The sequence below is a fragment of the Halichoerus grypus genome, chromosome 3 (genome assembly GCF_964656455.1).
Source record: "Halichoerus grypus chromosome 3, mHalGry1.hap1.1, whole genome shotgun sequence".
Lineage (NCBI taxonomy): Eukaryota > Metazoa > Chordata > Mammalia > Carnivora > Phocidae > Halichoerus > Halichoerus grypus.
Window position 1 is genome coordinate 4,583,534 of NC_135714.1, and position 24,005 is coordinate 4,607,538.

General features: G+C 53.8%; 1 protein-coding gene across 1 annotated transcript in view; it reads left to right on the forward strand.

Annotated features, from left to right (window-relative positions):
* The window catches only part of LOC118543562 (epididymis-specific alpha-mannosidase), a 30,486-nt gene extending 15,217 nt beyond the window's left edge, over positions 1–15,269 (forward strand). The window contains exons 10-18 of the mRNA XM_078068362.1: positions 1,456–1,589; positions 3,169–3,443; positions 7,567–7,758; positions 8,324–8,576; positions 9,417–9,527; positions 9,605–9,797; positions 11,986–12,123; positions 14,045–14,157; positions 14,992–15,269. Of these exons, the coding sequence (XP_077924488.1) occupies positions 1,456–1,589; positions 3,169–3,443; positions 7,567–7,758; positions 8,324–8,576; positions 9,417–9,527; positions 9,605–9,797; positions 11,986–12,123; positions 14,045–14,157; positions 14,992–15,255 (1,673 nt within the window). The 3' untranslated portion in view covers positions 15,256–15,269. The remainder of the gene's footprint in view (positions 1–1,455; positions 1,590–3,168; positions 3,444–7,566; positions 7,759–8,323; positions 8,577–9,416; positions 9,528–9,604; positions 9,798–11,985; positions 12,124–14,044; positions 14,158–14,991) is intronic.
* The last annotated feature ends 8,736 nt before the right edge of the window (positions 15,270–24,005 follow it).

Sequence of the window (24,005 nt, forward strand, 5' to 3'; positions counted from 1 at the left end):
CACCACGGACCCTTGGTCTGAGCTTGGCATGTGCCTTGACTGTTGGGAGCCTCCGTGTCCTGTCTGTGATGGAAGATGGGGAGGTTACCATGTGAGCCAACTCGGTATGGAATTTGCTCAGAGCTCAGCCGCAGTGTTTACTGCAGTGGGTGGAGAGTCTGTAAGCTAGGGGGTGCTATTATCCCCACTGTGTAGCTGAGGACACAGTAGAAACAGAGAGGTTGTGGGCATGCCCAGGGTCATCCAGCTAGGAAGGAACAGAGCAGGGATTGAACCCAGGGACTGTGCTCAGTATTGCAGAGGATGCAGGTGTCCTCGGGGACCTGAGCCCAGCCTGGATTCCCCAACTCCCTCCTAAGCTCAGTTTGGGTGCTAATGTCCGACCCTTTGACAGTGAAGGGTTCACACGTGTGGAGTAAGTGATCACGCCAGCTTGAAGCTGAGGAATTGTGAACCAGAAAGTCCTAGGAGCACCGGGACACCTCGGCCTCCCTCCCTGTGCCTGATGTCATGAGCACAGGGCCTGCTGCCCCTTCCCCAGCTCCCACCTTAGCCTGCGCTCTGTCATGGTGCACCCCTCACATCTGACCTCCCTGCTCACTGGCCTGCTCGTCCCTCCCCTCTGTGTCTGTGTGCAATGCCATCTGATGTTCAGACCGGGGAAGGCCCCTGGGGACCACGCACGCAGCACACAGTCCCAGCCCACAGGCCCTGGGGTTGGCTGGGCGAGCTGCAGCAGAGCTGGAACCGGGGTCTGATTTCCCTGCCAGGTGGTGCCGTCCATTCCCATGAGCTCACCAGGGAGGCTTGCCCGAGCAGTGAACGGGTGGAGGTCAGGAAAGGTGTCCCAGCCACAGGGAACAGGCTGGGCAGGGGCAGGGGGCTGGAAAGTGTGTGATGTGTTCAGGGGTCCAGGAATCATCAGACATGGCCAGAGTTTACCTTACTGGGGGTAAAGGATGGAACAGACACGGAACCCAGGGCCACATCGCTGGGGCTCAAATGCTGGGCTAGGTGATTGGAGTGGACCCTCCAGCCTTCTGAGAATTCTCCAGTTCTTCCCAGTGCCAAGCATTCAAAACTTGGGAGCCACACCTTAGTGGCGGGTCAGTTTGGGCAGGTGACTGTCCTTCTCCGGGCCTCAGTTCCCTGGTCAGTCAGTCCAGTGGGGCTGTCAGGGAATGATGTGTCAGGAACACAGGGACCCTCACTGTCCAGAGGGACACGGAGTGATCCCTTCCATCCTCCCCTGCCTGGGGACTGGACACAGAGCCCTGAGCAGAGTATGGGGCCCGCTAGGTACAGGAGCGCACTAGCCCACTGGTCCCTATATTCAGCTGCCCTGGCAGCTCTGCAGGGCTGTGTCTCCTGCCTCAGTTTCCCACGTAGCCAGGGACCCCCAGATGTGCTGGGTGAGTCCAATGGCAGCAGGTAACGCCGGTTCTCTGTGTGCAGACCCAGGAGCTGGGGGACACGTTGCCGTGGTCTACAACCCCCTGGCCTGGACGGTCACCACCCTTGTTACCCTGACTGTGGGCTTCTCCAGGGTCAACGTCACAGATGAGTCCGGCCGGCCAGTGGCTGCACAGGTATGACCATGACAGCGTGCACGGGGCACGCTCGCTGTTGCCGACAGCTGTTCTGGGAGGGCACTTCCAGGAATGGGAGCAGGTCACGTGAACATGTGACCATGGGGGCCCACTTGGGGGACAGCCCCATGGGGACCCTTCTCCAGTAGGGTCTGTGGGATCCACCAAGGGACTGACACTGGGCTATGAGCATCCGAAGTGCCCAGAAGTCCCGCCACTGTCCCCTCCCTGGAGGGTCTCCTGGGTGGTCTGCCCTGGTTGGGAGGCTTCTCCTCGCCCCCCTGCCATGGGGCATATTTATATTCTCATGTAAACGACCACTCTCTGTGGAAAGGCCCTCAGGAGTCTTCAGAGGGGCGCTTTGTGGAGGCGCTGATGTTCCAGGCTGGCCCAGATGCCTGTGTCCACACACACAGATACCAGCATGTGTGTGGTCTGTCTTCCTTTCCTTCCACGGCCTGGAGCCAGCAGGGGGGCCCCAGGGACCCTGCCTGTCCCCCAGTGCCAGTGTTTCCGTGGAAGGTGAGGCAGTGCTGACATCAGCCACTCAGCAAACACTCCCGAAGGCGCATTCTGGTCCAGCCAGGGCTGGGTGCTCATCCCCTGGACAGCAGTGCCACCACGGGGAGGGGCGCTCAGACACTTAAAGGACATGTGTGGTGTGGACTGATGACCCAGGGAGCCAGGGTAGCAGGCCTTGGTTGATGCCGAAGGAGGAGGAGTTCATCGACCTGGGCAGGGAGACGGGACGGTGTTGGTTTCAGCAGACCCAACCCCTGGCACCCCCTTCTTCACCCACACGCAGCACCACTCAGAGTAAATGCACTCAACAAATATTTTGGAGACCTGCTGTGTGTCAGGCCCTGCCCTAGGTGCCGGGCTTCCTTAATAACCAAGCGCATGAAGTCCCCGCCTGCAGGGAACTCATATTCTCGCCCTGGGTGACAGGCAGGAAACCAAGTAAGAGCATGTTAATGTGACAGATGATGGTGATGGGGCCAGGGACAAAGTGTCTGCTGTATGTCCCACACAGCCTGGGTGGGACGGCGTGTGCAGCCATTCTGGGGTTCCTAATAGGGCCCCCAGGATTCCCACAAGGGCTCAGATGCTGCATGCTTCCCCAAGAGAGTGGGGGCTCGGCTGAGTGTGCCCAGTGTCCTCCTCCATCCCTCCCAGTTCAGGTGACAGAGGGTTGGGGAAGGCCAGGTGGGTGAACAGGAAAATGCCCCCTTGGGGAAATTGGAGGTTGTGAAATAAGAGTGCCCCTTTGGAGAGAAGGTCCTCCAGGAAGAGGGAACAGCATGAGCAGTGGCTCAGAGGCAGGAGAGAGCAGGGGTGCTGAGAAGGGAGGGCAGTTGCTGATGCTGGAGTCTGAGGAGTGGGGGAGGCCAGGGAGGGAGACGGGGCTGGGGCAGGATCCTGTTGAGCAGGGAGGATGCCTGGAGGGAACTCAGCAGAGTCCAATGATGGAAAGACCCTGCCGCCTGTGAATAGTGAGCACCCTGCCCAGGAGGTGTGCAAGTCACAGGTTACTGAGGACACAGACCCACCATTTTGTTTTGTTCTGCTGGCCTTGCAGGTCCAGGAATCAAAGGAGAAGCAACCTGCTTACAACTTGCATGTGCTGACCACAATCCCAGGCCTCAGTTACCGACACTACAGCATCGCACGCACCCGGGGGACCCAAGTAGACACCAAGCAATTGGGTGCCAGTCTGGCTAGAACCTCCAACTTTGGCCGCAAGACAGAGACACATTCTGGTTCAGGGGGCAGGCACCTAATTCGTGTGGAGAATGACTGTTACACGGTGTTCCTGGACCGGGACACTAACCTGATGCACAGCATCTTGGAGAGGTGAGGCACAGCCATTGCTGCCTCTGAGGCGGAGGCATGCACTGGGACGTGGGCATGTCATCCCCCCACCTGCCTCTGTGTCCTCACCTGCCCGGGGAACCTCCTGGAGGTGGTGAAGGCCCTTCCTGTGTTACCATTTTTATTTCTGCAATTGTGAGACTAGACCAGTACAAGAAAGCCCTTCATGAATCTTATCATTCCAGGGCTGTTGATCCACAAAGTGGTTGTTGAAGACCCACTCAGGGAGAATATGTAATATTCACTTTATTCACTATCTTAAATTTAAAGAAACATATAACCATCCATGTACCCACCCACCCAATAACCACTCATCCATCCATCAGCTTACCCATCATCTACCCATTCACCCACTCATCCTTCCATCCATCCATCCTTCCATCCATCCATCCATCCATCCAATCAACCAACCAACCACTATCATTCTTGTTCATCCATTTATCCAACCGACCACCATCCACCTACTAACCCCCACAACCATCCATATAACCACACATCAAACCACCCATCCACCCACCCATCTACCCATTTCACACACCCTCCCATCCATCTATCCTCCATCCACCCACCCATCCAACCACCAATCCTTCCATTCATCCATTATCCTCCCACTCATCTATATATTTATCCAACTGCACATCCATCCATCCATCCATCCACTCACTCACTCAACCATCCACCCATCCATCCACTCACCTTCCCATCCATCCATATATCCACCCACCCATATACTTAACAACACACCCTTCCATCCATCCACTTACCTTCCCATCCATCCATATATCCACCTACTTATCCACTCATTCACACCCACACACATATATCCACTTACCATTTGATCTATCCAAGCCTGCACCTATCCATGTATCTGTTTATCTGTCATCCATCTATCCATCCATCCAACCATCAATCCATCCATCCATCCATCTATCCATCCACCCACTAACCTTGTTTATCCATCTATCCAACCATCCACCCATCCATCCTACACCTCACGCTCCCATCCAACCATCCATCCATCCAACCATCCATCCATCCATCCATCCATCTATCCATCCACCCACTAACCTTCTTGTTTATCCATCTATCCAACTATCCACCCATCCATCCATCACCTCACCCTCCCATCCATCCATCCATCCATCCATCCATCCATCCATCCATCCATCCATCCACTATCCTTCATGTTCATCCATTTGTTCAACTAACCAACCACCCATCCATCCACTAACCCCCATAACCATCATTTTATATCCACACACCAAACCACCCATCCGCACATCAGGTACTCCTCTCACACACCCTCACATCCATCCATCATCCATCCATCCATCCATCCATCCATCCACCCATCCTTCCATCCATCCACTATCCTCCCAGTTGTCTATATATTCATCCAACCACACAACCATCCATCCATCCACTCACTCACTCAACCATCCACCCATCCATTCACTCACCTCCCATCCATCCATATATCTACCTGCTTACATACCTAACCACACATTCACCCATCCATCCATCCATTTACCCTCCCATCCATCCATATATCCACCTACTTACCCACTCATTCACGCCTACACACATACATCTATCCACTTGCCATTTGATCTATCCATGTCTGTTTATCTTTCTATCCATCTACCCATCCAACCATCCATCCATCCATCCATTTACATATCCATCCATTCATTAACTAATTGTTGACAGCAGAGAAAGCAGGTGACCCCCAGGAGAAAGCCTCCCAGGTGTTTTGGAGCCAGCCCTATCCATACTCAGGCCACATCCCAGATAGCTGTCATTCCACCCCTGCTGCCTCTGCCAGAACAGCCACTTGCTTTTCCTGATGTGACCTCCCAACAGGATGGGGAGCGGGGGAGGAACAGGGAGTCTGGGAGAAGTGGCTGGCAGAAAGTAAGGGGGAGGGAGGAGCATGGGTGCCAGGTGAGTGGCACCTGGAGCTCAGCCCGAAGGCAGCTATGCACAGCTCTGGAGCCTCACAGCACTAGGAAGTCCCCCACAGAGGGGCCCCATCAGAGCCATGTCCATCATTCAGCAGATCCTCTTGAGAGAGGGTGTGGCAGGTAGAAGGGGCTGACTGCAGCCAGCGTGGGTGGGGAGGGAAGAGTGGGGAGAGCAGTGGAACCCGGGCAGGGCCAGGCAACTTCTGAGCCTCCCTGGTCAGAGCAGAGTCCCCGGGCTGGCCTTAGGATGCTTCTCCAGTCAGGCCCGATGCCCCTTGCTAGACAGCTCTTGCTGAGCCAGCCCCATCTCGCCTTCCATGTGTGCATCCCATGACGACCTCATCCTCAGCCACGACCCCACCCGGCATGTCTCGCAGTACAGTGCATGGGCTGCCAACCAACCCCCTACCCCTGTCTGTCTCTGCTGCTTCTCGCTGAGTGAGGACTGGGTGTTCCTTATGGGTCCCTGTCTCTGCTGCTTCTCGCTGAGTGAGGACTGGGTGTTCCTTATGGGTCCCTGAAAGTCCAGCACCTGACCCCTGGTCACAGAAAGAAACTATGGAAATGGAGGGCAGTGGGCTCAGAGGAGGCTTGGTGTGCAGGAGGCACCTAGAGCCAGGCCTGAGGACTGGAAGGGCCAGAGAATCCATGGGTTCAGACGAGGGGATACTTGTTCCATGGAAGGAGCCTCCTGTGCAGAGGCCCAAGGAGGAGGCCACCATATGCAGAGACCACCCCAGGGAGGGTGGGTGGAGGGGAGATTCTTTCTTACATAACAGCATTATGGCTAGGATTCACTGACCATGCAGCTCAGCCATGGAAATGGTCCCTATCTGTGGTGTTAGGACACTCACAGCCCGTGTGAGCATCCCTACATTCATGGCCCCTCTGACCCTTCTCTGTCTGTCTGGATTTGTCTAAATTGGACGTTTCATACCAGGGCATAAACTCGATGCAGCCCTGTGGGACTGGCTCCCTCCCCCGAGCATCGTGTGTCCAAGGTCCGTCCACAGTGCCACGGGCATGAGCGCCGCATCCCTCCTCAGGCTCAGTGTTATTCCCACGACAGATGGAGCACGTTTGACTCCTCCAGTCCCTAGCTGACGGCACCTGGGGGAGCTGATGAAGGGAAGCGGGGGCGGGCAGCCTGCAGGCAGAAGGGAAAGGGCTTGGGGCCAGACTAATGACCACGATCTTTTCTGGCCTCTTCAGAGGGCCCAGAGGGGCCCTTCTCAGATGCTCCCCCCACCACTTTCCTGTCCATGCCCACCACCATCGCACAGAAATCCCCCAGTTGGGTGTGGAAGGGACATTTCTTCATGTTCTGCTCCTGGCAGCGCCACGCCCCGATCCCAGTACACGGCTGTGCCTTTGCTTAGACCACACACAGAGGTACAATCCATACTCATGTCTACACCATCCACCTGTCTACAGGGCTCTGAGTCCCTGCCCACCCTTCCCCCATCCCCCGTCCCAACCCCAGTATCTGAACAGAATGGAATGAGCCCAGATCATGCTGTCGGAACAGAACCTGAGTCCTGCTTTGGGCCCTTCCCAGACATGTGATCCTGTGTCAGCGATCAGGGCCCCCAGCCTCGCGGGGCTCGTTAGCAAAGTGGGTTCATATTCCTGGCCCTCGGGAGTCAGGAGGAGGCGGTGAAGTGCATGAAGGTGCTGGCTCTTGACATCTGGACACCTGGGGGTCCGCATGACAAAGTCCTTGCTAGTGCTCCTCAGGGTCCCTCGGAAAGGTGTGGGGTGGTGCTGCTGGCCGCCTGATGACCGGGCATCACCTCCGGGGACGTTGCCTCTGGGGCGGCATTAATGCCCTCTGCTCATGCTCTCGGGGGCCTGTTATGCAGCCTCTGTGGCCCCCCTGCTTGGGGTTCCCCCGGCACATGGAAGGATCTAAGGCCACTTGGCTCAGGGGAGGGGGTGTCTCGTGGACTTTATCTGAACCACGTGCATGGGTGTCACCGAGCGGCCTCGTGACTGTCACTGAGGTTCTGCTGAGGTCACTTTTCTTCGCTTTGGTGGAGGTGGGTGTCTGCATAGAAGGCTTGTTCGCCAACTTCCAGGGGACAATGCTCAGGACACACGTGCATGAAGAGAATACTGTTTTCCCTTTCCTGTCCCTGCAGAGAGAGTAACCGCACAGTGCGGGTGACCCAGGAGTTCATGGAGTACCATGTCAATGGTAATTTGAGATATGGCCCTATATCTGATAACTTTGTGTTTATCCCAACCGACACCGCGAGGCGCCCATGGAAAAGTGTGGGGATGCAGATTGTGGCAGGAAAGCTCATGACGGAGATCCGGCAGTTCTTCTACAGGTGCACTCGGGCTCCCTGGGTGCACGTGGGCACGTGTACGAGGGAATCAGGGTCCATGCGTGTTCCGGATTCCTGCTCCTGGATCGCTGCTTGGCACACGGTCATTCTCAATGGGAGCTTGATGAAGACGTGATTGCCCTGGACGGGGGCATCCTGGCTCCAGGGCACGTGCTGTACCTCGTGGGGGGTGTCCAAGTGCAGAGCTGGGACAGGAACCCAGGGATAATGACTTGCACAAGAAGTCATGTGACAGCACAGATCTAAGCCATCCAGGCTGGGCACCCCAGTTCTGATTATCATGGTACCAGGCTCTTCCCATTATATGGTCCAGGAAGGTTCCCTGCCCTCAGCCTGACTGTGAGAAGGAGGGAAGGAGGGAAGGGGGCATGAAAAAAGGAAGGAAGGGAGAGAGGGAGGAAGAGCAGAAGATGTGGGGAGGGAGGGACGGAAGGAAGGAAAGGAGGGAGGAAAAATGGAGGGAAGATGGGAGGAAAGGGGAAGGAGGAGGGAGGGGCATCCACAAAGCTCCCAGAGCCTGACCCACCGATTCCCAATTCTGCTCCAGGAAGGTGAGGGACAGGAATCACACATACGCCATCTACTCACGGCTCGCCCACGTGCCACTCGGCCCTGGTGGGGAGCTGCTCTGCCGTCGCATCGAGCAGGAGTACCGGGTGGGCCCCTTGGAGCTGAACCGCGAGGCCATCCTGAGGACCAGCACCAGTCTCCACAACCGACAGGTCCTCTACTCGGACAGCAACGGCTACCAGATGCAGCGGAGACTCTTCCGGGAACACACGAGCAACAGCATCGCTCGGGTACGCCCTAGGATGCCTGCTGGACCCGTGCCCACGGGGATAGCCCGGATGGCGCTTTTCCAGAAGGCCGGAGCAGGAAGCCCGGTGCCCCAGCCGCACATCAGCTCCCACATCCTAGGCCTTCAGCCCTGTGACCCTGGGCAAGCGGGTCGGCTCCCTATGGCTCCCTGCTGACCCGATCAAGGGAATGACCTCGGCCCCCAGGGCTGTGAGGGTCAGCGGGAACAATCCGGGTGAAGCCCGCACTGGGGGCCTCCTGTGCCCCCGGTAAACATTAGTTCTTGCTCCTCCTGTGGGGCCCAGAGGGGTGTGTCCCCTCCCTGCTCTGCTTGTGAGTTCTGGCCCCTTCGTCCCTACTTGCTCGCTCTCCCCCGCTGTGCAGGGGCTCCTGACAATCCCTGTGGGTCCACCCGGGATGTTTGCTCCAGGAGCTCAGAGCGTGGAGGGTGTGGCTGCCCCCCCCCCAGCCCACACTCGGCCCTTTCTCTCTGTAGCAACCCTCGGCCCAGCACCCACAGCAGGCTGGACCCCACAAAGCCCCTCATCACTCCTGCAGGAATGTGCAGAGTGGGTCTTTGGGCCCATTGTATGGGTGGGGAAACTGAGGCTTGAGCGGGCTAAGTCCCCAGCTCAGATGGTCAGGAACCAGTGGAGTTGCATGTGAGTGACCGTCTGTTGGTCTCCAACGTCAGAGCCTCTCCTATAGTCTCCCTGCTGCACCCTGAGCTGTTGCTGTGCCCGTGGTGGGGGGCTGGCTGGGGTGGCCAGAGGGGGACCCCGACCAGCAGGTCTGCCCTTCCTTTGCCACGACCGCCAGTCTGGCCATGTTTGTGTCCACAGAATTACTACCCCATGGTTCAGTCCGCCTTCATCGAGGACGGCCGAAGCAGGCTGGTGCTGCTATCTGAGCAGGCACATGGTGTCTCCAGCCAAGGGAACGGGCAGGTGGAGGTAGGAAGTGGGCCCTCCTGGCCCCCCGGGGGCACGAGCAGGTGGGAGGGGGGCCTGTCGACAGCTCTTCCCTGCAGGTCATGCTCCATCGCCGCCTGTGGAACAACTTTGACTGGGCTCTGGAATACGACCTCACACTGAACGACACCTCCGTTGTCCACCCTGTGCTCTGGGTCCTGTTGGGACCCCGGCCGCTCACCTCGGGCCTGCGCCGGAGGAGTGGGCTGGCGCTACAGCACAGACCCCTAGTGCTGTTAAGAGAGCTGAATGGTAAGGGGTTTCACCCCAGAATGAGCCCACCTGGCCGGGGCAGACCTGGGGAGGGGTGTGGGCCACCAGTGATCTGGACAACTTTGAGCAGAGGGAACTCAGGGATCTCTGATCCAAAGTCCTCCTTTAAGGTGTGGGCAAACTCGGGCAAAGAGGTCCAGGGTTCACTCAAGCTCATGTAGGTAGTGGGAGCTTTTCTGAGACTCACACCCAATCTACCCTCTACCTTTTCCCTGAGTATCCTTCATTTTCTGCTCTGATGTCTCTTTTTGTTTTTTAATATGACATATATGGCTTCACACCTAGAAGATCAACATTAAAAACTTGTTTTGTTTGACTTCTGGGTATGCTGTCACCAAGTGAGGGTGAATCCAGCCCATGGTCTGATCTGCAGAGCTCAGGCATTGCCTCCGCTCAGGCCCCTATTGACTTACACAGTCTGTGTCTGTATGAAAATAATTGAACATGAGAAACAATAGGCAATGATCGTGTGTAAAGATGGTACTTCGGAGCATCATTTAAAGAAGGAAACAGCTAGATACAATTTGGTACCCGGCTCACTAATCCTGCAAGTGTTTCTGTCCGACTCACTTGCTGCGGTTTTGAAGAGAACGTGGTTATAATTGCTCCTGGCTTTAGTTTTAGAGCCAGGCCCGCCCAGGTCTTCAGAAGCAGGCAGGCTGTCGCTCACTCTCCTATGAAGCACGTATTGAGTGCCTGCTGTGTGCTGCGCACCAGGGGTGGGTAAGGGCCAGGCCTCCCCTGAAGGGTTTCTCCTGAGCTGTCCGCTGGGGAGCCATGCTCATACACATCCAGGCTTCAGGGAACACAGGGAGAGGTACTGAGGAAAGAGCCTGGGGCCTTGTGCTTTGGGGACCAAGAGCCTGGAGGAGAGCAGGATCCACTTGGAGGGGTGTCAGTTGAGGTTCTCTTGTTTGGAAGTCACAGACACTGAAGGGGCAGCTGGTTGGGCAGAGTGTGGACAAGCTCCCAGAATCAGAGCAGCTGGACGAGAGGCGTGGGCAGGCGGGGTGGGGGCAGGGCCGCGCGGGGCCCGTGGGGAGCAGGTGTTCAGTCATCCCTGCAGGACTGCCATGAGCTGCCTGCCTGGCCACCTCTGGGTCGCAGGCTCCCAATCCCCAGAGAGGGCATGTGATGGGCCAACAGGTCGGGGTCTGCTCCAGGATGAGTCAGTGGTTCCTTCCAGGAGGCTGGGAGCCCTTTCCACAAAGGGCCATGGCCCCGTGTCGGAGGAGGGCCCGTGGCTAGGTCAGCATCTCCCACTGGCCCCACTCTGGTCTCTCTTGGTTGAAAGTGAGAGAAATTCAACATGCACTGGCTGAGCCACCAGGAGACCCTATCCCGAGGTGCACGCACATGACTGCGGGAAGGGCAGGGTGCAATTGGCGCTCAGGGGCTGGAACCTTCATGAAGCCATCCCTCTCCCTCACACTCTCAGCTGTGCTTCTCCCTGTCTGCAACCTTCTTTACCCTCCTTACTGGGATGAGGCTGTGAACTCCTGTGTAGTGCACGCTCCCTTCCACCCTACCCCTGCAGAAGGACTGAGCTCAATCTTCCCATGCTCAGGGGCAGAGGTCCCAGGGAAAGTTCCTGATTGGTGCAGAGAGGAGCTCGAGGTCTGAGCGTGGACCAATCACTGTGGCCGGGGGACTGGGAGGAGGTGGTGCCCCAGCTGGAGCCCAGAGTTGAAAGGGCATTTCCTGGGAGGAGGAGGGGCTGAGGTGCCCTCTGAGCAGGGCGACCAGGGATGACAAAACAAGGGAGGAGCTTGCATCCCAGACCTTGAATTGAAATCAGGGCTCTGCATGAACCTGCCCTGTGTTCTGGAGCAAACCCCATCACCTCTGGGCGGTAGTCTCCCCATCTGTACTTTGAAATGGCTGGACTGAAGATTCAGGGTCTTTCCAGCTCTTAGACTCTGTGATCTGGGCCCCTGGACATGTGGGAGGAAAGGCATCCAGGCGGAAGGATGTCCGTGGGCAAATGCAAGAAAGGGGATGCCTGAGGCGCTTGGAGCAGCAGGTGCTTCAGCCTGTCTCCCTGTGGGGCACACGTGGGCAGGAGCCGGATCACCTGATTGGGGGCACATAGTGTGCCGAGCTCCCGGTGCCAGCAGGAGGAGCGTGGCCCCAATCCTTGTCCTGGCTCTGTGTGTCTGCCCTGCAGAGACTGCCCAGAATCTCCCAGGCCCCCAGCAGCAAGAAGCCGTGACCCTGCCCCCAAGTCTTCACCTGCAGATCCTGAGCATCCCAGGCTGGAACTACAGCTCCAACCACACAGAGCACCTGCAGAGCCTCCAGAAAGGTGGGGCAGGTGTCCAAGGGAACCAGACTCATGGCTCCCTCCCCATGTCAACCTGGCCCCGCGCCCATCACCACACAAAGTGGGCTCCTCTCAGTGTTGTCCTGCTTCCGCATGGTCACCTGATCCCCTTCTCTGCCCAGTGGGGAGACCCAGGCCCACAGAGAGGCCCTGGGGGGCCAGGGTCACTCAGCAAGCAGGGTACACGGTGGGCATGGACCCCAGCCCAGGACCTGTCCACACCCATTCTCTGATGGATCCCTGCTAACCCCACCACCAAACCCCAGTCATCGTCCACCTTCTGCCAGACCCTCAGCCTGCAGTGCAGTCCTGCCTCCTCAGGGACTCCTCCTGGAGCCCTGAGCAGCCAGTCCCACTCGTCCTCTGAACCCAGGAAGCCTGACTGTCCAGAGCTTCCATCCATTCACTGAACAAATGTCTCTTGTGCCAGGCACTGGGGAATCAGCAGTGACCAAGGTAGGCAAGGACCCTGGACTCACAGAACTCTCAGACTAGAGGGGGAAGCAGCCAAGTCACCAGCCAGTGATGTTGGTGTTCACATTAAGCCCCCAGTAGGGCATCATGGAGGGCTTCCTGGTGGAGGTGACACCTGCCATGAACCGACCCATCCTGTTGCCAAAGCTCCAGCTGCACCTTATCTTCCCCTTTCCACTGGGAGCAGCTCAAAGGCAGGGCTGGCTGCCCCTCAGCCGCCCTCTTGTCCCCAGAGCCCGACCCAGGTCCTGGCAGGCTGCTCGGTAGGAGTCTGCAGAATTAGGAAGGAGGAAAAGGAAGAGACAATAGGCCAGATAACACCTTTATCTGCTAAAATGGATCTTGGGGGCCATGGCTCATGCCTGCAGCCAAGTGGCTTTCTAGCACTGAACCCCATCATCAAGAATCCCCATGTCACAGAAGATGCTGGGCGGGGAACCTCCCCTACAAGGCAGAGCGTTCCCTTCCCACTTGTGTGCAAGGTCACATGCAAGAGATTGGGTCCCCTGTAGACAGCTGGCTCCCAATTAGGAGGAGAAAGGGGCTCTCCTGGGGGTAACCCCAGACCCACTAATGAAAGTCTGTCCTCCATGGAGTGCAGCGAGTCGGGGCAGAGTGAGGGTAGCCTCAGGGATGGAGTGAGACCCTCCCCCTCCCCCCCCCACTCTCCCCGAGCTCAGGGCCACCTTATGAAGTAGGTATGTCGTCCTGGACATCAGCTTGTCCTAGCCCCACCCCCATCCCCATCCCCATCAGGAGACAGAGGACCTGCCTGACCCTCGGGCTCGAATCCGTAACCACCCCCTGCCCCCAGAACAGGTAGAAGGGATTTTACACACTCCACACTCCCCCGCCCGACACAGCCATGTTCCTTCTCCCCAGAGTCACGTGTACAGTGAACTCAGCAGATGGCCCTTGTCAGTGGGGCCACCAGGGCCCCCGGCTGATGGAGGCTGTATGCAGCATGTGCTTCCTCTTTCACGGAGGCTGGAGAAGCTTCTGTGCAAAAGACACATCCCTCCTGCTCCCTGTGCATCGACCTGGGGGGTCGGGCCACACCACAGCATATGGGGGCAGGCAAGGGGGTCTGGCAGAGTACTGGGCCATTTAAGGACAGGTCCAGTGAGGACCCCAGCAGCAAACAAGGGGAGGATGGAGACTTGCAGGCGCCCTCAGCATCGCCCCTGTGGGTGTGGCAGGAGGCCTCAGAGCTGCCAGACCTGGGCCGGAATCCTCCCTCTGGTGCCCACCAGCTGTGTGTCTTTGGGCAAGTGACTGTACCTCTCTGAGCCCTGTTTTCTTGTCCATCAAGCGGGGACGGTGTCTGCTGCCTCCCAGGGAGGCTGAGGGTACAAAGTGAAGGGCAGGGGTCGAGTGCTGGGCCCAGACTAGACGACTGGGGCTGATGGGGGTCCTTCTGTCCCTGAAGGCCACCGAGGGAAGGCCAAGGCGGACCTCCGCCGTGTCCTGCTGCGCCTCTACCACCTGTATGAGGTGGGGGAGGACCCGGTCCTGTCTCAGCCCGTGAGTGTGAACCTGGAGGTAAGTGCCCTCAGACCCCTGGGACAGGCCTCCCTGGCCGTGACCTGAAGCCCCAGCAGGGAGGCAAACCGCAGTGTGATAATCCCCTCTGGCAAAGACCTCGGCAGAGAGATGCCTGCAGGCGCTCTCGCTCACCCTGGACTGGGCGCTGTGTGGGGGCGCGGGGCACCCCACCCGCCTCTCCCTGGGTTCTTGCCTCTTCTCCTTCTGGTCCCTCCCTGGGTCACTTTGTCCCGCTGCCGGCCTCGTAGCGTGCTGGCTGGTTCTCTGCGGCTCGTCCCCTGTGGTCACCAGCAGGCATAGACCTCACAAGCAGCTGGATCCGCAGAAGCGGGGAAGGCCGCAGCAGAGGGTTCTTGCCCCCAAGTGCTTTCTCCTTCCGTCGGTGCAGGGAAGCTTCTCCAGAACCGTCCCACCTCCCGGCCAGCCGGCCCTTCCTTTTCAGGCCAGAATGGGCCACCGGCCTCCCTGCCCGCACAGGAGGCTGGGTCCCTGCTTACTTGGCACAGGGGATGGATAGGTACTCCTGGCCTCGTCCCCGGCCCGCCCCCTGAGCCATACCGGGGAGAAGGGTCTGGATGTTGGAGGCAGCTCCTGAGCCTGCCTCCCCCGGGTATGCTCATCCAGCGCACTACCTGGGGAAGCATGCTGGTGCCGGCCTCAGTGTCCTCATCTATAAAATGGGGACACAGTTCCCTCTGGGGATTTGCTGTAAGAATTCATGAGGAGGTGTGCTGTGCGGGGGGTGTGGGTGCCGCCCCTGCTCCTGCTTTGCCTCTGCTCTGATCTGGGGCCTCGGGGGTAGCTCACCCTCCCTGTGCTCCTGTCCCTCAGGTCGTGCTGCGGGGGCTGGGGTCCGTGGTGGCGGTGGAGGAGCGCTCGCTCACAGGGACCTGGGCTGTGAGCACACTGCACCGCTGGAGCTGGAGGACACAGGATGGTCCCCACCGCAGAGGTTTGGGAGCCCCTGGTTCAGGCCGAGCCTGGGAATCCGAGCCTGCCCCCCGTCTCGCTCAGGAGCTGGCCAGACCTTGCTTAGATCCCTGCTCTGCCCCTTATGGCCTGTGTGACCTTGAGCAGGCCACTTTGCTTCTCTGATTCTGTATCGTCCTGAATCTACCACAGGTCAGTGTGTGTGTGCATGCCTGTGTGTGTGTCTGCAGACCACACCCCTGCCTCTGTCCTGGGTGAGTCCTGAACTGGCAAGCATATCCCCGGGGGTTCTGACATCTGCCATGCTGTGCCTCACACTGCACACACCACCATCAGCTCCTGGGAACCACGGGCAGCTTCATGCCTCCCAGTCTTTCCCATGCTGTTCCCTCTGCCTGCATCACCCTTGTCCTCTTCCCTCTGGCCCACCCTACTCAAGCTTCTGCGGAGTCCAGGGCTGGGTCAGGTTCCTCCTCTGTTCTCCTCTCCCCCTATTTCCTCTGTCCCATGCATCTCCTCTGTGCACTGCACACAGCAGAGTGCCATCTACATAGCTGGACACTGAGTCATTTGGGAATGGATGGTTGGATGTAATGATGAATGGATGGTTGGATGTAGTGATGAAAAGATGGATGGATGGGTGGATGGATGGGTGGATGATGGATGGTTGGATGGATGGATGGATGGATAGATGTATTGATGGATGAGTGGATGAATGGATGGATGGGTCTATGGAAGTATGAGTGTCTGAATGGTTGAAAGGAAGGATGGTTTCATGGATGGGCTAATGGATCATGGATGGTTGGGTGGATGGATGGATGGATGGATAGGTGATGGATGATGAATGGATAGATGGATTGGAAGGTACATGATGAATGATGGGTAGATGATAGATGAACAGATGGGTAGATGGATGGATGAATGGATGGGTAGATGTGTATATGTGTATTTCTCTCTGCAGGATGATGAATGGATGATGAATGAATGGGTAGATGGATGGGTGGATGGATGGATGAGTGGATGGATGGATGGATCAATGGAAGTAAGAGTTTTGAATGACTGAAAGGAAGGATGGATGGATCAATGGACTAATTGATCATGGATGGATGGATAGGTGGGTGGGTAGATGAATGGATGAAGAGGTTTTCCTCTCAAGGTTGCAATTAGTGGAACCCAGTAATATAAAGAGCAGGCCCACCAGATGGCTTCAGTGAAAAAGCTCTAGGCATTCAGTGCTACACCCCATGGGAAATGAGGCCATGTATGGCCGGGACCACCTATATATTATGCTCATGGGAGAGCCAAAATGCAAGGGGCCCAGGACAGTGGGGTCCTAGCAGGACGGGGGCAGCCAAGGACCTTCATCAAAGAGCCACAATAGAGTGTAGGGTGGTGCTGTGAATGAGGGGGATGCCAGGTGTAAATGCCCCGGGGAAATAGGTGGTTCTAAGGACAGTCCATCTATGCTCCCTTAGGCAGCTCCAGCTCTCACTCGACACCCCTGCAAGGCACCAAGGTCACCATCTACCCGAAGGAAATCCGGACGTTCTTCATCCACTTTCGTAGCAGTGAGCCCTTGGCCAACTCTGTGACCTCAGAGAGACCCCAGGGGCCCCAAGAAAAGGAACAGGACTGAGAACCTGGAAGAGCAGCATGGAGGGATGAGGGAAGACCAGCTACCTACCCAATAGGCTAATGCAGAAAATGGTCAGATTGGAGGTTTTGTTGTTGTTTAAATAAAAATTGCATTTCACAGACCCACATGTTCTCCTGGGGCACTAGAGCCGACCTCTCCTATCCTCCTACCTGGGTGATGCCTGCACGCACACTCACACTCCTCCTGCCTGTGTGGAGTCATCAGGAAGCTCCCATAAGGCAGAGTGAAATACCCAGCGTGACAGCAAATGCACCTGCCACGCAGGCCCCGCCCCCTCTCACCCAGGCCACCAGTGTGACGTGTGGGCCTACTGTGTGCCTAATGATCAGTTGTGGAGGGGGTTACACTGCGAGGACAGGGGGCCATCAGAGCCCCTGGGTGGCGTGGGGGTCTGGGGCCCATTCAGGAAGGCTATAGAAAGGTTACCCCCACGCAGGAGCTGTGGGAAGAGCAGGAGCCCCGAGGCCTGAGCCCTGACAGGCTGGGTGCTGAGAGCAGGGGCAGGATCTGCTGGGTATTTCTTTCTGCTCTCACTACAGGGCTCCTGGGTGGCCCACTGTGGGCTGTGTCAGAAACGGCCCAGGTGTCCGGTGTCATGTGATGCTCTCCTAGGAGGGGACCTGGGGTGGGAGCAGGAGCCTGAAGAGGATTCCTAGCACCTTCCACTGTATGGGCTCCAAGCCTCATAGGAATCTCATGGGTTCATTTAGGTCAGCACCATGAATGCTCATGATGCTTTCATTCATTCATTCATTCATTCAGTAGGTGGCTCTCCCCTGGCGCAGGGCTAACCTCCAGAGAGCGACCCATGGGGGAAAGAAATGTGGTCCTGGCCACCGTGAGGGAGGCTGGTCCTTGGCCCATTTCACAGATGAGGAAGCTAAGGCTTAGGGTGCCCCAGGGGGCTGTGAAATCACTCCTCCCCTCCTCACAAGCCCCCAGATGCTCCTGAAGGCTGAACGCCGGCCTCCAGAGCGGATGTAGCACATCTGCTCCAGGTGCTCCCCAAGGTGGGTTCCATCACGTGGGCCACTGGGGCTTCTTTGTCTGGGTGCTTTTTGTTGGCATTTAGCCTGAGGACGGTTCTCATTCTGAACTTTTCAGGACAGTCAACACTGGGATGGAATCCTGCTGTCTTAGTGGCTTTAAGAAGCAGTAGGCAAAAAAGAGAGAGACAAGCCAAGAAAGAGATTCTGAACTCTAGAGAACAAACTGATGGTTACAGAGGGGTGGGAGATGGGGGATGGGGAAACAGGTGATGGGGATTAAGGAGTGTCCTTGTCGTGATGAGCACCGAGTGTTGTAAGGAAGAGATGAGTCACTATATTGCATATCTGAAACTAATATTATACTGTATGCTAACTATACTGGAATTAAAAAATTTTTAAACTTTAAAAAAGAAGAAGAAGAAGTGGACAGAGCTTCTGGAAACTGGCACAGGAATGAGGAGAAAACCAGACATGGGAGCACCAAATTCTGTGGGTGAGCTCTACCCAAAACTCTGGCTTCACACGGCAGACACCAAATAGCCCAGTAGGTGTATAAAAACCACATTGAGATTCTAGCTGCTCCCCTCTGCAAGGGTAACATCTTATACTATCTGTTCAGAAGTTAAATGTTTGTAAAACAAAAGGCAATACCCTTGTGAGTAACAAAATAGAATTTAGGCTGTCTACAGCATAGTACTCCCAACATTCAGGACAGAAACCAAAATTACTTGATATGAGAAGAAACACAACTCAAGAGAAAAGAGAGTCAGCTGGGACTTATCCCAAATGTTGGAACTTAGAGATAATAATTTCAAAGTAGATGGGGTGCCTGGCTGGCTCAGTTGGTAGAGCATTTGACTCTTGATCTCGGGGTCATGATGAGTTTGAGCCCCACACTGGGGGTAGTGGGTTTAATTAATTAAAAAATCAATATTATTGAATAATAATTTTAAAGCAGCTCTTGTCACGATGCTTGAGAATGTAAAGAAAAATATGTCCAAGATAAATTTAGATAGATAATCTCAAACTATTAGATGAACTACATGGAAAATCTAAAACTAAAAATATAGTATCTGGGGGGGTGCCTATGTGGCTCAGTCAGTTGAACTTCTGCCTTTGGCTCAAGTCATGATCCCAGGGTCCTGGGATCGAGGCCTGCATCAGGCTCCCTGTTTAGTGGGGAGCCTGCAGCTTCACCCTCTCTCTCTGACCCCTGCCCCTGCTCATGCTCTCTCTCTCTCTCAAATGAATAAATAAAAAATCTTTAATAAAATAAAATAAAAATATAGTATCTGGGATTGAAAAAAATTCACTAGATGTGCTAAAAAACAGTACACATTCTAGAAGAAATCCTCAGTGAACTTGATGAGAGATCAGTAGAATCTACCCAATCAGAAGAACAGAGGACAGAAGTTAAAATAATGTGAACCAGAGCTTCAAGGGTCTGTGGGATAATAGCAAAGTTTACGACAAGTGTCAGTGTTGTCACGGAAAGTGACAAGAGAGAATGTGGCAGAAAAATGTAAGGACGGCTGAAAATGTTCCCAATTCGGGAAGAGACATAGACAAAGAAAAATATCCTAAGGCACATGTCATAAGTTAAACTACTAAAAACCAGAGAAACACTTGAAAGCAGCCAGAGAAAAAAGGTGCATTACAGACAAGGGAAGGACGGTGTGGCTATCGCTGATTTCTCATTGGGGACGATGGAGCTCAGAAGACAGTGGAGTGACATCTGTGACCTGTTGGAAAAGCCTGTCACTGGAAAACGCTATCTTCCATGAAAATATTCTTCAATAATGAAGATGAAATGAAGACATTTCAGATGAAGAAAAAAAACCTCAGAGAATGCACAGCCAGCAGACTTGTGCTCCAAACCATGTGAAAGGCAGCCCTCCAGAGTGAAGATCAACGGGCAAGATGGAATCTTTAACCTCCTGGAAGGAATGAAGACCATTGGAAATGGCGAGTACGTGGGTAAATATAAGAGACTCTTTTCTCCTGATTTCTTTAGAGGGTATATGATTATGCACAGAGAACTGATTACATTGTGTTGTGGGGTTTATAACATACATTAGATATAATACATATGATAACTATAACAAAAAGGATGAAGGGAGAGACTAAATGTCCCCATCTGTTTGTGAGGTGCTTCCATTTATTTGAAGTGGCCTGAGATTGACTAAGTCCTCTGTGAAAAGCTCAGGATTTATTGTATAATCCTAGAGCAACCATTGAAAACTTAATGCAGAGACAGAACTGAAGAGCCCACAGAAAAATGATAATGGAATTCTAAAAAATTTCCAAGAATGAAATACTGATTCGTGCAACAATGTGGATGAATCTCATAGACCTGCTGAGCCCAAGAGGTCAAACACAAGAGTACACAGTGGGAGAGTCCACTCAAACAACCTTCTAGATCAGGCAAACGCATATGTTGGGTCTTCAGAAATGAGAAATGGTTGGCACTATGAGGCAGGGGAGGACAATCGACTGGACAGGGGAGCAGGAGATCTTTCTGAGGTGATGGAACGCTTACACATTTGTCAAAACTCATCAGATTGAGTACTCAAGATCTGTTTGCTTTACTGTATGACATTTACTCCCCAATTTAAAAAATTTTAATTTAAAATGTTTATATGAGGGACACCTGCGTGGCTCAGTCAGTTAGCATCTGTCTTCAGCTCAGGTCATGATCCCGGGGTCCTGGGATCAAGTCCCACATCGGGCTCCTTGTTCAGCGGGGAGCCTGCTTCTCCCTCTGCCTGCCACTCCCCCTGCTTGTGCTCTCTCTTTCTCTCACTCTCTCTCTCTCTAACAAATAAATAAAATCCTTAAAAAATAAAATAAAATGTTTATATGAGTCTCTGTATTATGATTTTGGCATTTAGATAGAAAGCCAACTGCGGACACAAACATGCTTGGAATACAGCTCTGCCACCATCCACAGCAGATCTCATTCCCATGAACACAGAACACAAGGTAACTAAAAAGACACCACACCAAAATCCAGTGAGGCCTCTCTGAGAAATGCCTTCTGAAGAAAGATCATTGGAAGGAAGGGTTCAGTCATGAAAAGGCAGAGGAAAGAACTTCAGGCACAGGAGGCAGAGAAAGGAAGGATCCAGAGTCAGTGTCCGTGTTCCCTACTGCTGCGTAACCAACTGTCCCTTAAAACAACAATGTATTATTATCTACATGGTTCTGTGGACGGACAGGGCCATCCCGGAGACATACGACTTCAACTTCCTGAGCTGTGGTCTCCAACCTTCGCTTCTCTGAGGTTGGAAAGGAAGACACCACCATGATGCTTAATGAAGGGTGCAGCAGGAAAGGGATTGGTCTGACTCTGCAACTCATAAGCCATTGGCCCTGGGCTAGTCACTCCACCTCTGTGAGCCTCAACTGACTGCACCTCGTAGAGGATGATTGTGAGCATTAGTAAGATAATGCAGATTTTAGTCATCTCAGCTGGCATTATTTCTGTTACAAGGACCACCATCAATACTTATTGAGCACCTCTGGTGTGTCAAGAACCCCTCTGGAGCATTCTCGTCCACAGGTGTGATGTCTGGATCTGTGATGATCCAGCCACACCCTGCCTCACTGTGACCAACTGGATGACTCTGGTCATACTGCAGCCCTGCTCTTGACCTAACACCTTCCTGTGCTGTAAAATTCGGACCACAACCCTGACCTTGTAGGTTCCTTGGGTACATCTACAAAGCTCTGAATGCTGTGGCCAGCTCACAGTGGGCATCAAATCAGTGACAGCTGCCATTATTCTCAGGGCCCTTCCCACTGGCCGTGCCCCGTTCCATGCCTTGTGGGCAATGCCCCTATTGCTTCTCAAGTTTCTGTGGAAACACCCCCCTAGGGGCCACTGCATTGTACAGGTCCCCTGGAAACTTCCTGCCTCTATTCACTAGAACCCTTTAGAACAAAATCAACAGTGTGGACACCTGGTCCAACCAGCGTGGATACTTGGTCGACCATTTGGAATTAGCTAGCAGTATCTTGTTTGAATCCACTTGATGAGCCCAAGAGGGAAGCAAAGCCTGGCTTACTGTGTGCACAGTTGTTGGAGGCCCCTGGGAGTGAGATCACCTGCCATGGTTTCCCAGCTGGCAGGTGTCTGAAAACCCACCCAGATCTCGTGATTCATCTTCTTGACAGAATCCACATGCAGGGACTTGGGGATCCCTGGAAGAGCAGGGTTCCTCAGAGATGACACAGGAGAAACTGTGGCCGGGGAGGTACAGTGACTTGCCCAAGATCACTGAGTCAATTACAGGAGACACAGAAAAAGAGCCAGGTTCCTGAGCCTGGATGAGCACCCACTGCTTTGAGCCTATGGGTGCGGAGGAGAGCAGACCCATAGAGGAGAAATATGTCCGGCTTTTTTACCTCTAACACTGGAGACTTGTCTCTCAGGGACTGTAAGTCAGGAGCATCTGATTTCACACCCACCACACCTTGAAAGCATCTTGTCAGTGAGGGCAAATCACCTTGAGGGTCTCCAGCTATGCTGCCCCTGGGATGAATCATAATGTGATTCGGTTGGTTTGTGTCACTGAGGCATTTGTTGAAACACGGGTACATCAGTAAAGCTTTCTGAAATGAATTTTCTACACATGCTTTAAAAATATGTGAGTTTTTCTTAATGCACTGTGGGAGGTAATAGGCCTGAATTTTGTAGATCTATGTTCTTCAATCAATAATGTATCTCCTGACAAAACCAAAAGACAATCTACAGAAAGGGAGAAGATTTTTGAAGATGTCTTATCAGATAAAGGGTTAGTATCCAAAATATATGAAGAACTTATCAAACTCAACAGCCAAAGAACAAATAATCCAGTCAAGAAAGGGACAGAGGACATGAACAGACATTTTTTCCAAAGAAGATATCCAAATGGCCAACAGACACATGAAAAAATGCTCAACATCACTTGGCATCAGGGAAATACAAACCAAAACCACAATGAGATACCACCTCATACCAGTCAGAATGGCTAAAATGAACAAGTCAGGAAATGACAGATATTGGTGAGTATGTGGAGAAAGGGGAACCCTCCTACACTGTTGGTGGGAATGCAAGCTGGTGCAACCACTCTGGAAAACAGTATGGAGGTTCCTCAAAAAGTTGACAATAGAGATACCCTATGACACAGCAATTGCTCTACTAGGGATATACCCCAAAGATACAAATGTAGGGATCCGAAGGGGTATGTGCACCTCAATGTTTATAGCAGCAACATCCACAATAGCCAAACTGTGGGAAGAGCCCAGATGTCCATCAACAGATGAATGGATAAAGAAGATGTGGTATATATACAATGGAATATTATGCAGCCATCAAAAAATGAAATCTTGCCACTTGCAATGACGTGGATGGAACTAGAGGGAGTTATGCTAAGTGATATAAGTCAATCAGAGAAGACAATTATCATATGATTTCACTCATATGTGGAATTTAAGAAACAAAACAGAGGAGCATAGAGGAAGGCAGGGGAAAATAAAACAAGATGTTATTAGAGAGGGAAACAACCAGTAAGAGACTCTTAACTCTAGGAAACAAACTGAGGGTTGCTGGAGGGGAGGATGGTGGGGGGATGGTGTAACTGGGGGATGGGCAGTAAGGAGGGCACGGGATGTAATGAGCACTGGGTGTTACAACAGATGAATCCCTGAACTCTACCTCTGAAACCAATAATACACTATATGTTAATTAATTGAATTTAAATAAAAATAAATAAATAAAATTAGCAAATCACAGAGGAATATAATAATAATAATGATGATGATGATGATGATGATGATGTATCTCCTGGTCCCAGGATGGGGTGGGTGACCTGCAGGCACCAGTGTGACCTTAGGCAGCAAGAGCTACAAACACCTTCATCCTCCCGACACAACATTTTCATTTGGGGGGATTTACCTGAAGTAAATTATACGAAGAAGGAACAATAAACTTGTATGCCTACAGGTACTCCCTGCAGAATTCACAGTGGCGACCAAACAGAACAACCCTGGAATCAACCCAGACGGGCAACCACAGGGATGTGGTTCTCAGCCATGTGTTCATTTGCTTCTGTTCATTTGTGTGAACGTGTCCCGTTTGGTACGTACAGACCACAGGGGAAAGGATGTGGCTGGCCAGGGGTGTTTATTCTCAGAGAGAGACTCCCGCTCGCTCCTCCTCCTTGTCTGCCTACGAGAGCATTTGTGGGCACGTCTTAGTGCAAATAAATGCATATCATTTGGGAAAG